General features: G+C 49.2%; 1 protein-coding gene across 2 annotated transcripts in view; it reads right to left on the minus strand.

Moving 5' to 3' along the window:
- Positions 1 to 1137: 1137 nt before the first annotated feature.
- VWC2L (von Willebrand factor C domain containing 2 like) overlaps positions 1138 to 13277 on the minus strand; it is a 55140-nt gene continuing 43000 nt past the window's right edge. Inside the window, exon 4 of one of the 2 annotated variants that reach the window (XM_030487794.1) lies at positions 1138 to 3220. In XM_030487794.1, coding sequence (XP_030343654.1) covers positions 3072 to 3220 — 149 coding nt within the window. In that variant the 3' untranslated portion in view covers positions 1138 to 3071. The remainder of the gene's footprint in view (positions 3221 to 13277) is intronic. The other variant, XR_003991619.1, reaches the window with a different exon arrangement.

Below are 13277 nucleotides of genomic sequence, written 5' to 3' on the forward strand. Positions count from 1 at the left end.
CAATTGCCTCAGGTGCTGTGGAACCACTGCACACCCAGGAGTGGCAACTCTTCCACATAAATCCTCAGAGAAGCCAATCTGTGCCCATTGCTCCTCCCTGCGATCCCAGCCATTGCCCTACCACCACCTTGATGCTTAGGGAAAGTTACAGGACCCCTCAGTGGGACCATGTGCCTAATGCCCTTGGATTTGAGGGAATCAGACCCCTTCCACCATCTGAGCCAGCATTAATGGGAACCTCGCAGAAGTATCTGTGATGGGACCTGCAGGGCTTCCCCCTCATTTTACCGAAACACAGGCTCCAGCTCACTGTGCGTGGTCCTTGAGGCATCCCCCCGCCATCAGCTGGGGTTTTATCCCATTTGTTTTATAGGCTTAATGCCCTGGAACACTGAAGGGAAAAAAAGGAGCATCCCCATAGTGCTCAGGAATCCCATTCACTGTAGAGAATTCTCCTTCAGCTCCCATCCTGCATGGCAGCCAGCACCACAGCATCCCTGTGGGAGTGGGGAGTAAAGTACTCCTGGGTGGGAATAAGGGTGCCACTGCGATTCCTTGGGAAATAATGAAGAAGCACAGCATGGAATAGAGATGGTGCTTAATTAATAGTGAAGAAAATAATATGTGGGACGTGTAGTGCTGTACTTGTTCCAAGCACTGTACAAACATTAACTACAGTAATTAAGCTGTAATTAATTCGAGTAACTACTAATCAGTGTAAATAATGATGCATCTGGAGGTACCAAATGGAGTTTGTGAACTGAAAGCGAATTTCCATGTTCAGGAAATGGCATCAAATATAAAATGGCACCAGTAAAAGGCAAAACCAGATGGAGGTTAAAGCGAGAGCCTGGGAGTTGTGTCGGTCCACGACAGCTCCCCAGAAGGGAATCCCAGTTTGGCACATACCTCGTGACAGAGCAAAGCTGATTTACTGATTCACTGCAGAGGAGCTCCCGGGGCAACCATCCCATCCATAGGACTTCCATGACTGTTTCCAGGCTCCAAGCCCGCTCCTCCCACTGCAGCTGCAGAGTCAGGGGCTGGAGCAAGGGCTGGCACGGGGAACTGGGAGCTTGAGGGGGTGAGTAAAATACACCACAAATATTTTGGGGATTTTTTTGCTGGTTCACACACTTTATGTTTAACAAAATAATTTTTTAATAATATAGTCTTTTACACATCAAATATTGTTTCTAGACACCCCACTCCCAAGTTTTTACAGGTTATTTTTTCTTTTCTCACTAGTTTCAGGCACACTATTGTTTGAAAAGTTTGAAACAGGGTAGTCATTGACAGGCAACAACTGACAAAGAAATGTGGCGATGACATCTTTAATGGTACCAGTTCCACTCGCGGGAAGTCAGTGCTCAGCCTGAAGTACAGTGATGGCTGCACTCACCAGTGCTCCTCCTACCCCACGCCCTCTGGTAGAACACAAAAATGGAGAAGAAATCAAAAATACCAAGGCAGCAGTGTGCATAATAATAGACAGAGCCTGACTGTGCCGATCCGCTTCGGTGGAGGACGCTGTGAGGAGGATTTGCTGCCGTCGCTGCTAAGCGCAGGTGCTGGACTGAAGTCTGAACAAAATAAGCACCATCACCCTCATGGCCATGGCCAAAATGCAGCAAACCAAGCGTGGACGGTGACGGGAAAGGCTTGTGGAGCAGGGAAATTACATTGGTGGCTTTTCTCTCACAGTATCGCTTGGAAGCTGCAGCCTGAGAAAGCAAAAGGTGTCAGTGCCAAAAAGCCTGAAGGGGCCCCTCGGCTGCTGGTGGGGACTGTGGGGACCTCTCCTTCCCACAGGCAGGCATGTAGCTGCTTTCTAAAGAGACCTTTCCCTGGGAGATGATTCCTGCGGATGCAGCCAGCCTGTCCCCATGCACCCTGGCTTGCTTTATCCACAGCAGAACGGATGCTCCTGGAACTGGGGGAGAGGAGGGCAGCTCCCTCAGGTCTCACCCTCTGGTGCAGTGATGGGACATTTCTGGAAAGCTCCCTAAAAGGGCGATGGGCAGGGCGAGGAGATCAGATGTTTTAATTCTGACTTGTGGTGCCCAAGTCCCACTGTCGCTGAAGTCACGGAAATGATGCCCTTGGCTCCAGCGAAAGCAGCCCCAAGCGCCAGCAAAACAGGGATGGAGCAAGGCTCAGCCCAAGAGCTGGTGAAGCTGTGGCACGGATGGGACCCTCCTCCCTCTGCTCCACCACTGACGCCCCAGCCGCAGAGACAACCCAGGTAAGACGTTGCTTTCTTGGTGCCTTTCCAGCCTGTCCTGGCTTGCCGCCCCTGCCCGGCCTGCGCAGCCGGTGTTGGCTTGTTGTCCGGTCAAGGTCACGGTGACTGTGTAGGTGTCTTTTTGACTTTATTGTCCCCACTCAGTGGAGAAAGTGTAACACAGATACAGCTTATGTCTTGGGTGTCCGGTGGTATACCTGTGCATCTACCATGGTCCTTCTGCAGGTTACATTCCAGTCAGGGTTCTGTTTTAACCCCTTCTTCCCCGTCCCTCCTGTCCTTAACGACCCCCTCATTATAGACACAATAAAAATGATCCATCACTTGACTCAGAGCTGTATTGCCCCGACAACCCCAGCTTAGGAAGGGGCTTTAAAAAAAAACACATTAGCAAAATAACCCTTCAATAAATAAATGTGAAACCCCCCAGGATCCACATTGTAGACAGTGAGAGCAGTGACTCAATCGGAGGCGTCACCAGTCTGAGAACTTACATGGGCTGTTTTGGTTTTTTTCCTCCCCAAATCTGACCACCGCATCCCTGTGAAGCACTGATAATTACAAAAGCAGAGTAGATACCTAGATACCGGATACATAGTGTGTAAAGCGGGAGAGGAGCAGGACAGGGGAGAAAGGGAGACCCTTCTCCACAAGTAAAAACCTCTGCTTGTGTGAAACTCTTGCAGGTTTTGCTGGTGACCCTGTTCCAGCTGGCGAGAGGTCAGATGCATGTGCAGCATCAAAGACGTTCCTTTGTCATCATCATCGTCATCATCATCATCAGGGGGTTGCTTGCCCAGCAGTGCCACTGGCAGGGGATTTGCCGCTACAGAGCCTGCTTGCCCTGGCACTCACGCTTGGAGCACTGCGCCGGCTTCCACCAGTCCCCGTTGTGGCAGTGGCAGATGTTGCAGTCGTCCACCTTCACCTCGATGCCGGCAGGAATTATTGTGGTTCCTGCAAAGCAGTTTGGACCTGCAGAAACACACGTGAGTAACAGGAATAAATACCTTTTTGGTTCTAAATTGGGCATAGCAGCTCTGCTCTCAGTGCCTGGGAGCAGGCAGGCGCTCAGCCCCAGCCTCTTGCTGTGCTCCAGCACTGCGTTGCCACTGCTGAACTCAGCAGCAATGCTCCCAGCTTGCTGGTGCCAACCTTCACCCCATGCTGATCACTTGCCTCATTTTTCTGGCTGCCCTCAGGCTCTAAAGGGAAAATAAAACGGCTTCAAAACTTTCCTTCTCCTGTTTCTACACCCACCCCCTAGTACAAATAGCATTGGATGCCCCATCGATGCACCCAGCTTTTTCTACTCAATTGCCCTCTAATTCAGTCTCTCTTTCACCTAAAATTTGGCTGTGAGATGGACAAGACCATGAGGACGAGCATCAAAACACAGACGAGCCTTTGCGCGCTGACACTGCGTTGAGCTGCAGGGACTGGAGCAAATTCATCCCCCAGGACCACGGCAGCCATGCCTGAATGCCCAGTAATCCCACCAGCTCAGGACTATCAACCATGGAAGATTTATGGCATCAAATTAACAAAAAAAATTTACCTCCCAGATAAGCTTTCTGATAAAAGCTGGGTTTTCTCAAGGTCAATTCCTTTAATCTGCTCATTACTGCTAATTTTGGGGGGCTGCTGTATTGCACATCATCAAAGCAGCAACCCAGGAGGATCTTATTTTCCTCCTTCTCTTAAAGGTCCCATAAATACCCACTGCCCAGCTGTCCCTCTGCAAACCCTCTCCTCTCCTCCCCTCTCATTCCTGCATCAGTTAGTGCCAGGAATTAATGGCAGAGGCAGCAGCACATGGGAAAATAATCGAGGCGGCCACATTCATGGTGTAGGGGAAGAAGCGTGAAGACATTTTAAAAGTGTCTCATGGCTCAAGTTCTGCTCTGAAATGTCACCCCCCAGCTGGCCACTGGTTTTAATCTATGCCTCCAGTGCACAAGGTGCATTCAGTAGATGGCAGTATGTACAGACCTGAAATTACAGGCAAGTTGTTAGTGCTTAAATAAGGCTTAAGACTTTTTAAAAGAGAAAATAGGGTCCCTGCATGGCTGGAAACAGGCTGAGCTGTAGCCAACCCAGTGCTGGGGTCTCATGTTTTATAGTCTCAGAGAATTATTAATTTCATCTCCCTGATTTATTAGTGCCCTGACTTTATGAAGGTGCTCCTCAAGACCCTCTGTTTAAGCTCAACAGACCACGAGTTTGACAGGGCTGGGCTTAACCAGATGTAGGCAATGCAGGTTGCTGCTGAGCCAAACAGTGCCTGGATGTTGTTTGCATTTAAGCAACTTCTTGGCTTTATTAAAGGCTTCCTTAAATGCAGATCAGTTCTACAGCAACTTTTCGCATCTATCTTTAATGAAGCCACCGCAGAAGAGCCTGAGCAAGATGCCTCTGATGGCTCCTGGAGCAGAATTTGGGTTGACTGTGTGTACTTCAGGGCTACTGCTTCTGTCCACAGTTAGGACCTGGGAAGGCAGGCTGTGGTGCAGGGAAGGTCTGTGTCTATCCAGGAAAGGGGGATGTTGCCTCCTCCTTTGCCTGGCCAGCATATGAATCCATTGGGATGCCAGGAAGAAGCAGGCTTTTGCTCCAAACACGGAAATGTAACACCACTTGTTCAGCTAGAGTTCAGGCTATGGGGGACTGCTGGCAGTTGAGGAGCAGTGCGCTGGGCGTGAGGATGTCTGCTTTGGGCTTGGCAACCGCCAAAGGTCCTCTCGAACCTCAGTCATTCCACAGAGCAAAGAACTTCAAAGCCAGGAGTTACCAGCCAAGGACATGCAGTGATATATAGAAAAGCCAAACTATGTACACACACACATATACTAGATGTGTTTATCTTTACATTCATGAAAAAGTCATGACCCATTTTAAGTCACAAGCTGAAGATTTCCAAAGTTGGCATTTCTCTGGAAGACACGATCCCAGTTGGAAAGGCTGTGATCCCAACTGCAGCTTTCCTCTGGCAACCCTCTGAAGTTGTCAGCTTCTTCCCAGGGCTCTCATGTCCCTGCACTGGCTGTGCTGCTGCCTGGGCTCTTCATCACAGAGTTTAACTCTCTGCTTCATCAAGCCCGGTGGGTGGTGGTGTGTTGTGACACCCAGCGCGGGCTTCACCAGCAAGTCGGCTCATTTGCTGCCGTTCAATGTCCAGGGTTCAAACTGGACATGCACAAAATGAAAATGCCAATAATCGCAGCTAGCTGCATTTAAAAGTAAGCTCCTGTCCCTTTTTTAACAGGATGCTCTGATTGTCTGCCGATGGCAGGGACACCCAGGATGGGCAGCCCCTCCTATCCTCCCCCCCAACAGCCTGCTCCCTCAAGCAAAGAACCCTTTTCATTAAAACTTACACAAAAAGCTTCCTCCGGAGCTGAGGGTGGCAGGGAAAGGGGAAGAGTGTTTTCCCTCCTGCCCTACGGCTGCCTGTTAATTATCTCATTTGAGAAGCCAATACTGCCTTGTCACCCACACACATCTCCGGGTGCTGAGCCCGTTCGATGTGGCTGAAACCACATGGGAAGCTGGTGAAGGCAGGAGCCTGTTTTATCACTCGCTGGTGGGCCAACCATCACTGTCTGCCCTGGGACTGGGGACCCTGTGACCCCTCATGTGGTGTTGGCTGCATCCCTGCACTGAAACACCGCAGGGGCAGAGCATGGCAGAGTCACTGTCAGTCAAGGGTGAGTGAGTTAGGACCAGTTGATGGGGTATTGCAAACTGGGGAAAAGCTTATTTTTCCTTGCATCCTGCTTATCTGAATCATGGCCACAGCTGCCCTTCCTCCTCCTGGCAGTCCCAGGTCCCTTCTCCTTCTTGAGCTTCCCCAGTGGGGCCATTTGGAATTTCATCTCTTCTGTCAGTACTTTTAATTCAGACAAACGCTACCACTGCTCTGGACCTTTCTTTTCCCCCAGCACGCTCTCAAAATAGCCACCTCTGCATTGTCAGAGTGAAATGGTTTCTTTTACTCACCACAGCAGGCCGGATGGAGCATTTCTGCATCCTCGCTCCCCACCCCTATAAAAACGTGGCTTTCCACACTCCATTTGTGAGAATTCAACTTAAATTCCCATCCCCTGAAAACTAATTTTCCAGCACAATTGCTATCAGCCAGCACACCCCCCTCTCTATTTTTTCCCATCTAAACTTCTCCCACCTTTGTACTGGAAAAGTGGATCCTGTTTGTCCAAAATGGGATTCAGTGAGCATCACACCCATGGCTGAGGCACGAGAAAGATGCATTCAGAGGGCTACTGCACTGCTGAAATGCAATTGAAAATACACCCCAGACAAGGGGCATTTCCTATGCCATGGCACAAAGTCACCAGGGGGTTTTTCAGCAACATCCAGCACCTGGGGATGCTACATGGCTTTGTGATGTGCCTTAGAGGAACTGCAGCCATGATGGGATCCCACAGCAAGAAACCAATCCTTTTTTAGCTCTGCAGCTAAGCAGGCTCCTTTAGGTTCTCTCATTTCCCTCCCCTAGATCAGCCTTCCAGCATTTCAACAGCTGAGTGCCCCAAACCCACACTGCTGGGGACTATCCTGAGCTGCTCCCACTGTGGCTTTGTGCTGCTTGGAGGAGCAGGCTGAGACCAGGATCTGCCCGATTGATATGAAGAAAATCACAAAGAATGAGGAGACAGACCAGCACAGCAACGTGGGTCTGGGTTTTGTAAATTATTATTCAAAGGCAGATGCTGCTCAGAAACATCTGATGACATGTCAAGCACATCAATAAATTTACTTATGGTAATAGTAGTAGGAACAAGAAGCTGCTTTGGGCAAGGGCTGTCATCCTGGTCTTTGTAAAAGCATCTTAAACCATGAAAACAGAAGAGTAATCATCCTCTTTTCCTTGCTCAGGGAGACTGATGGGACAAGTTTGCTGCTCCCACAGACAATGTAATTGTGAGATTTGCTTTGCTTAACATAGTTAATACCCATAGCAGACCACAGCACTCCAGGCTGTTTGCTAGCACAACTGTGAAGATTTTCATGGAGATATATTAGGGACATTCAGACGCTGTTTTGATGGGAGAGATCTAAAAAAATCACATATGGTTTGTTGTTTGGGAAGAGTGATGGCAAAGTTTGCAACTGTATGTACAAGACCAGATACCTGGGTGATGACCCATGTTGTGCTGCTGAACTGCACCCCTGGCATGGAGGGAATACATCTAATCCCATGCACAGGCGTTAACACATTCCTGCTACCTCATGCAATGCTACCCAAGGGTGTGAGATTAAGTTCTCTTGGGACTCAGTGGCATGATAGTGCTATAAAGAAACTCAAAAGCCCCCTGATCTGATGCTTCCTATCACACTGGAAAAAACTCACAGCCCAAAGGCAAGAGCAGCCATCCCAGCTCACAAGCAAATTGCACCTTCGGCACAGTCCCCACCACGGTACTATGGGGACGAGGAGGAAAACACGTGAATTCCCCACCACAGCACTATGGGGATGAGGAGGAAAACACGTGAATTCAAGAGCACGCTGCACAGATGCTGAGTTAAAGCTGGAAATAGCAGGAGTGTGGGGTTTGATGCATGCAGTGTCACACTGATGCTTTGGAGTCACTTGGTGCTGAACACCAACCTGGCTCCTGGGGGCTGTGGGCTGCAGGCTGCTCCCAATTGCTTCTCTGGTGGGTTTTGAACTCTACAGCTTTGCCCGTGGCTTACAGCAGCTCTGGATTTAGCTTTGTGTGTGCAAAGAAGCAATAAAAGGAAATAAAATGTTAAGCACCACAGCGAGCAGGAATTACTTCAGGCCAACTCTGATATTCAGATTTGCCCTGAATAGCATCTTGCGCCAGGCAAAGCTCATCGCCTTCACTGGAACTTCTCATGGTACAATGTCTGATTTCAGTGAGGAGTGGTACTTTCCTCTTAGTTAAATATTTTCCAGTGATAATTCTATATGTCTCTAGTCACTACTTTAGGAGCCTCCCCATCTCTTTAGGAAATACTAAGGCTGACTCCAAGATAATTCACCTTATTCAGTCAATGGATAATGCCAAAGAGAGAGGTGCTGATGGCTACACTTAGCTACCTCGCACCAGTAGTTTAGACAGCTGCTAAACAGCAACCCAATATAGCGAGCTGTCCCTCAGGCTCCTCTCTGATGTGTCCCACAATGTAAGTTGCAAGGGATAAGCAGAAAATGGTGGTGTTTCCTGACCCTTATTTAGGAATGGTTATTGCCTGAAAGCATCCCCATGGACACTCATCAGGTGAATGTGTCTTGATGGCTTTGCTTTTGGAGCTTGACCATGAATACAATAGTGGGAATTTACTGCTGGCAGTCTGTGTGGAACTGGGGGAGCCGTTTCTAGTGTCTTCTCAGCGGGAAGGCAGATTTTCCTTTTCATATCTCCACAAAACAGGCATCTCCACCATGACCCCCCATGCCGTAAGCCATGCATCCTCCAGCGCCAGTGTCCAGCACGCCCAGCATTGCTTGGCTGAAACAACCACTTGCAAAGCAATGCCCAGGTGAGGATTATTCCCCGAAACCGACACAAGGAGGCTTGTGGACAACTGCTCAACAGAGAGAGGCAAAACACAGCAGAAATACAGGCGATCCCCAGGCTCTGGCACAGGAGGCAGGAATTGCCAGCTGCCTGCACCTTGTGCTTTTTCCACATCCAGGCTGAACTCTGTGCTCAGGGAGGGAAGAAAACCCAGCATCTTGTTTTTAATGACAGCCCCCATTTCTGTGGGTTAACACAGCTCCTTGCTGCTGATTCTGCAGGATCTTTTCACATGTTCATTTAGCTCTGTCAATGCTATTTATGCGATTACTTTGGATTGCAAGAAAAGAGCTCAATTTGTGGCTGTAATTGATAAGGTGAGGAGGGAAGGAGTATTGTTTTCACTGCCTGGTATCGAGACTGCCTGCCACCCTTTCCACAGGGGGAAGAAAAGGCAGCGGGTGAGGCCGGAGGTGAGACATAAAGAAGCCAGCTGCTGATGCTGAGCTTTGCCTTAGTGAGAATTAAATTAGGTGATGCTCTGCAGCAGGGGCTGAAAACCCCAACAAAAGATAATAACACTGGAGCTTTGTTGAGTTAGAGGCTGGAAGCCAAAGATCCTGGCTCAAAGCAATGCTGACGCCTGAGGGTGCATCAGGAACAGAGCTATCAGAAACAAGAGACTGAGAAAACTGGGGCTGTTCAGCCCACAGAAGAGAAGCTGTGTGGAGACCTCAGAGCAACTTCCAGTATCTGAACGAGGCTATAACGATGCCGGAGAGGGACTATTCATTAGGGACTGTAGCGATAGGAGAAGGGGGAATGGTTTAAACTTAAACAGGGGAAGTTCGGGTTAGATATACGGAAGAAGTTGTTCATTGTGAGGGTGCTGAGGCACTGACAGAGGCTGCCCAAAGAAGTGGTAAACGCTCCATCCCTGGCAGTGTTCAAGGCCAGGTTGGGCAGAGTCTTGGGTGACATGATCTAGTGTGAGGTGTCCCTGCCCATAGCAGACGGGTTGGAACTCGATGATCTTAAGGTCCTTTCCAACCCAAACCATTCTATGGTTCTATGATTCTATGACCATGGCATGCGTGCGGGGGGTGAACCCAGGCCAGATCCCTGGTCTGTGGCTAATCACTTCTTCGTGGAGGCAGGAGGGAAGGGAGTACACTGTAGCTCTGCTTCCTCCCTACACTAGGAGGTGATGTCTATGTTCTCCAGACTATGGATGACACAGCTCTTTTCAGGCTAAAGGACATCCATTCATCCTGCACATCCCCAGTACATACACCAGGTGAGAATACACCCCTGGACTCCTTAGTCCAACAACACCCAACCTGCACAAAGGCTCCTGCAGGGCTGAGAAAGGGGATCGTTTCAGGTCAGTGCCCCCATCCACATCACCAGCAAGTCTTTGAAAGCCCCTTTCCAGCCCGTTCACCCTCGCTGGCAGCAGACGAGCTCTCCTAAGATGCCTGCACCTAAACATGGAGGCTGCATCAACACCTCAGCCACCACCTCAATGAAATCTGGATGCTGCTTTGTCTTTGGGAAGGACTAGGAGTCGAATCTACCAAACCATGCCAGCCTCAGCACCGCAGATGGAAAGTCCCTACAGCAGGTAAGCGGGGGATGCTGGAGGTGTCAGTGCTCACTGCCTTAAGCAAAACTCTTTGCAGAGCCATCTGGCACCCCAAATGCTAATCAGCTGCACATCTCAGTGCTGGAGCACGTCAATGTCTTCAGCGTGGGTAGGTGAAAGTTGGTCACAGCACAAACAAACCATCGTCTGCTAATCCCCTCCCCATGCTGCTGCAGACCTGTTGGGTAGCAATCGCATCCTGCAGAGTTGAAGGAAGCTCCACCCAGCACAGCAGCTACCAGAAATCTGGCATCTCCATCTGGCAGGTGAGGAGGCTCCATCTCACAGTGGGGTGGGTGGTGAATGGGGGGAGGAAGGCGAAAGCAGCACTGCTTTTTTGGCAACAGACCCACGAATGAGTGGTGGTAAAACACTGGCACAGGTTGTCCAGAGAGGTGCTGGATGCCCCATCTCTGGAGACATTCAAGGCCAGGCTGGATGTGGTTCTGAGCAACCTGCTCTAGTTGATGTCCCTGCTCATTGCAGGGGGGTTGGAACTAGATGAGCTTTGAAGGTCCCTTCCAACCCAAACCGTTCTATGATTCTGTGATGATTCTATGAAATCCCTGTGGGTTTTGTCCCATCCGCGCTCATGAGCTGAGGGATGAAAACCAAGGTAGGCATGTGAAGCTTTGGGCAGGAGCTGTGAGCAAGCACAGGCTAGTGGTACCCCCAGCAGCCCCCCCAGTCCCTTTGCCATTCATAAACCTCAGGAATTGCTCTGTGCTCCTTTTCTATGGTTGCTGTTGATGTTTTAAAATCTGAAAAGAAAGCCTTGCATGGACTTCAAATACACGGAGGGGGAGGTGGGGGAGTGTGTGTGTGTGTGCATATACGTGTAAGCAAAGCCAAGGGAGTTTGAAACACACATTTCCTACAGCCTTTCCCCCCCTCTCTTGTTCATTTCCTTTCAGCCAGTGTTTTCCTGAAGGACAGGAGGTTTGTGCAAGCTTTCCCATCAAACTTCAGCCTGCTGCCATTTCCATTCGCCAGCACAGACAGCTCCAGCAAGGTGGGTATGCCACTCCTGCCCTCTCTGATGAAAGGAACCAACGTACAGATACATGCAATGATGGACCAAATGATGTTTCTGCAACAAGGCCACCTTCTGCCTGGGGTGTTTCCACTTTTAGGCAGAGTATCCTATGACGATGGCTCGTAGCCGTGGCGACAAGTGTCACCTCCTCAAGGTGACCCCAAGGTGGAAGGTTCTTCCCCTACCACCTATGGGGAGATGGCATCTCCAATAAATGCCTCCAATTTCACTCTGTTGCCTAAAATATTACAAAATGTGAGCCTTTTCTTTATTTCTGGACAAACCGCACTTGGCTCTGGCTAAAAGCTCCCTGCACTCAAGTGGTGGTATCTTCCAGCCATCCGCAAGCTTTCAGTCTTGAACACTGCTTCCCCAAAGGATTAATCTCCTCCAAAGCTGTTCTGCAGCTCTTTCCATCCTTCCTGCATATTTCACTCCTCTCAAGATGAGCAAACAGCCCTTCTCATGCATTGCCTATTTACATGAGAGATTTTTCCAGCCATAATTCACATTGCTGGGTGCCTGAAGATGCCTAAAGCTTATTTAATCTCTGCATTAAAAAATACATCTTCAGTATCCAAATTAAATCTAAAAGTTCCTTACTCTAAGCAAGCCCTACATCATTAAAAAAGGAGTGCATTAAAAAGGTGAGACCAAGCTGAAAAGCTAAATTCAGGGCAACGGGAGACTTCTCATTGACTTTTGCCAGTGATGAAGCTATAAAATAAGATAAACCACACCTGCAGCTCTCAGCCAGCCCAGAGGGACAGGGATCTCCTGGAGGCCCCACATCACCTTCTGGCTCTCCCCATACAGCGATGTTTACATACAATCATAGAATAGTTTGGGTTGGAAGAGACCTTCAAAGCTCATCTAGTCCAACCCCCACATCACACAGGCTTTGCTCACACAACCCCAAGCACCCGCTGCCTTGGAGTATAATGAATGCAAGGAACCCACTTGAGTTCCCTGAATTATGACCTGGCTCCCAGTGGCACAGACTGATTTAATCCTCACTGCTTTGCACCATGGTTAGAAAATTACTGATAGCTCGTTTTCTGTCTTAATCAGGAGCAGTAAACAAATGAGGGACAGGGAGACATCCAGAAGGGAATACACCGCATTACTCCTCCTTATTGATAGCACAGTTACTTAATTTGATGTGGAGGCATAACTTCAGGCATCACTAAATACTGGAACAGGAATGTTTTGGTGCAAGGAAGATCTATGGGCGCAATTTAAAAGCAGTCTGTTTAGGAGCGCTGACGTCTACCAGTGCCGATACAGATCTGAGCTGTGTGGACAGACTTGAGATTATCACTCAGCAAGTTAAAGACACTTCAAAAGCACCAGCTGAAAACTGCAACCCCACTTCTCCCTTCAACTGCTGGGCTTGTGGGATGAGCATGATGATGGGGGATCAAGCTCAAGGCTGATTGTCACCTCCAACCTGCCCATCCCTGGGCAGCACCATCGCTTAGTTTCTGACACACAGCTCTGCCCGTGATGGGGCAGCAGGAAAGCTCTGGATTAACCTTTGGGCACGGCTCAGTGCGGGGAATGCAGAAAAACATTGTTTTTCTGCATTTCAGATGATGCAGAAAAACACATGTTCAGTACAGGTATCTGCAGGAAACAGATCAGCCACAAGCGCTGCCAATGACTGACAGCTGACACTGTCACCGGCGGGTATGAGGAGATGCCAGACTAGGCACTTCCAAGGGTTAAAGCCTAGAAGGAGCAGAACTTTTCCTCTAGCAGCAATATTGTGCATTGAGAAACGATAATAAACTACCGAAAGTCTCAACCGTGACAACGCATCTTTTTTAATCAGTTTTTAACCAT

Source organism: Strigops habroptila, chromosome 5, assembly GCF_004027225.2.
Source record: "Strigops habroptila isolate Jane chromosome 5, bStrHab1.2.pri, whole genome shotgun sequence".
Lineage (NCBI taxonomy): Eukaryota > Metazoa > Chordata > Aves > Psittaciformes > Psittacidae > Strigops > Strigops habroptila.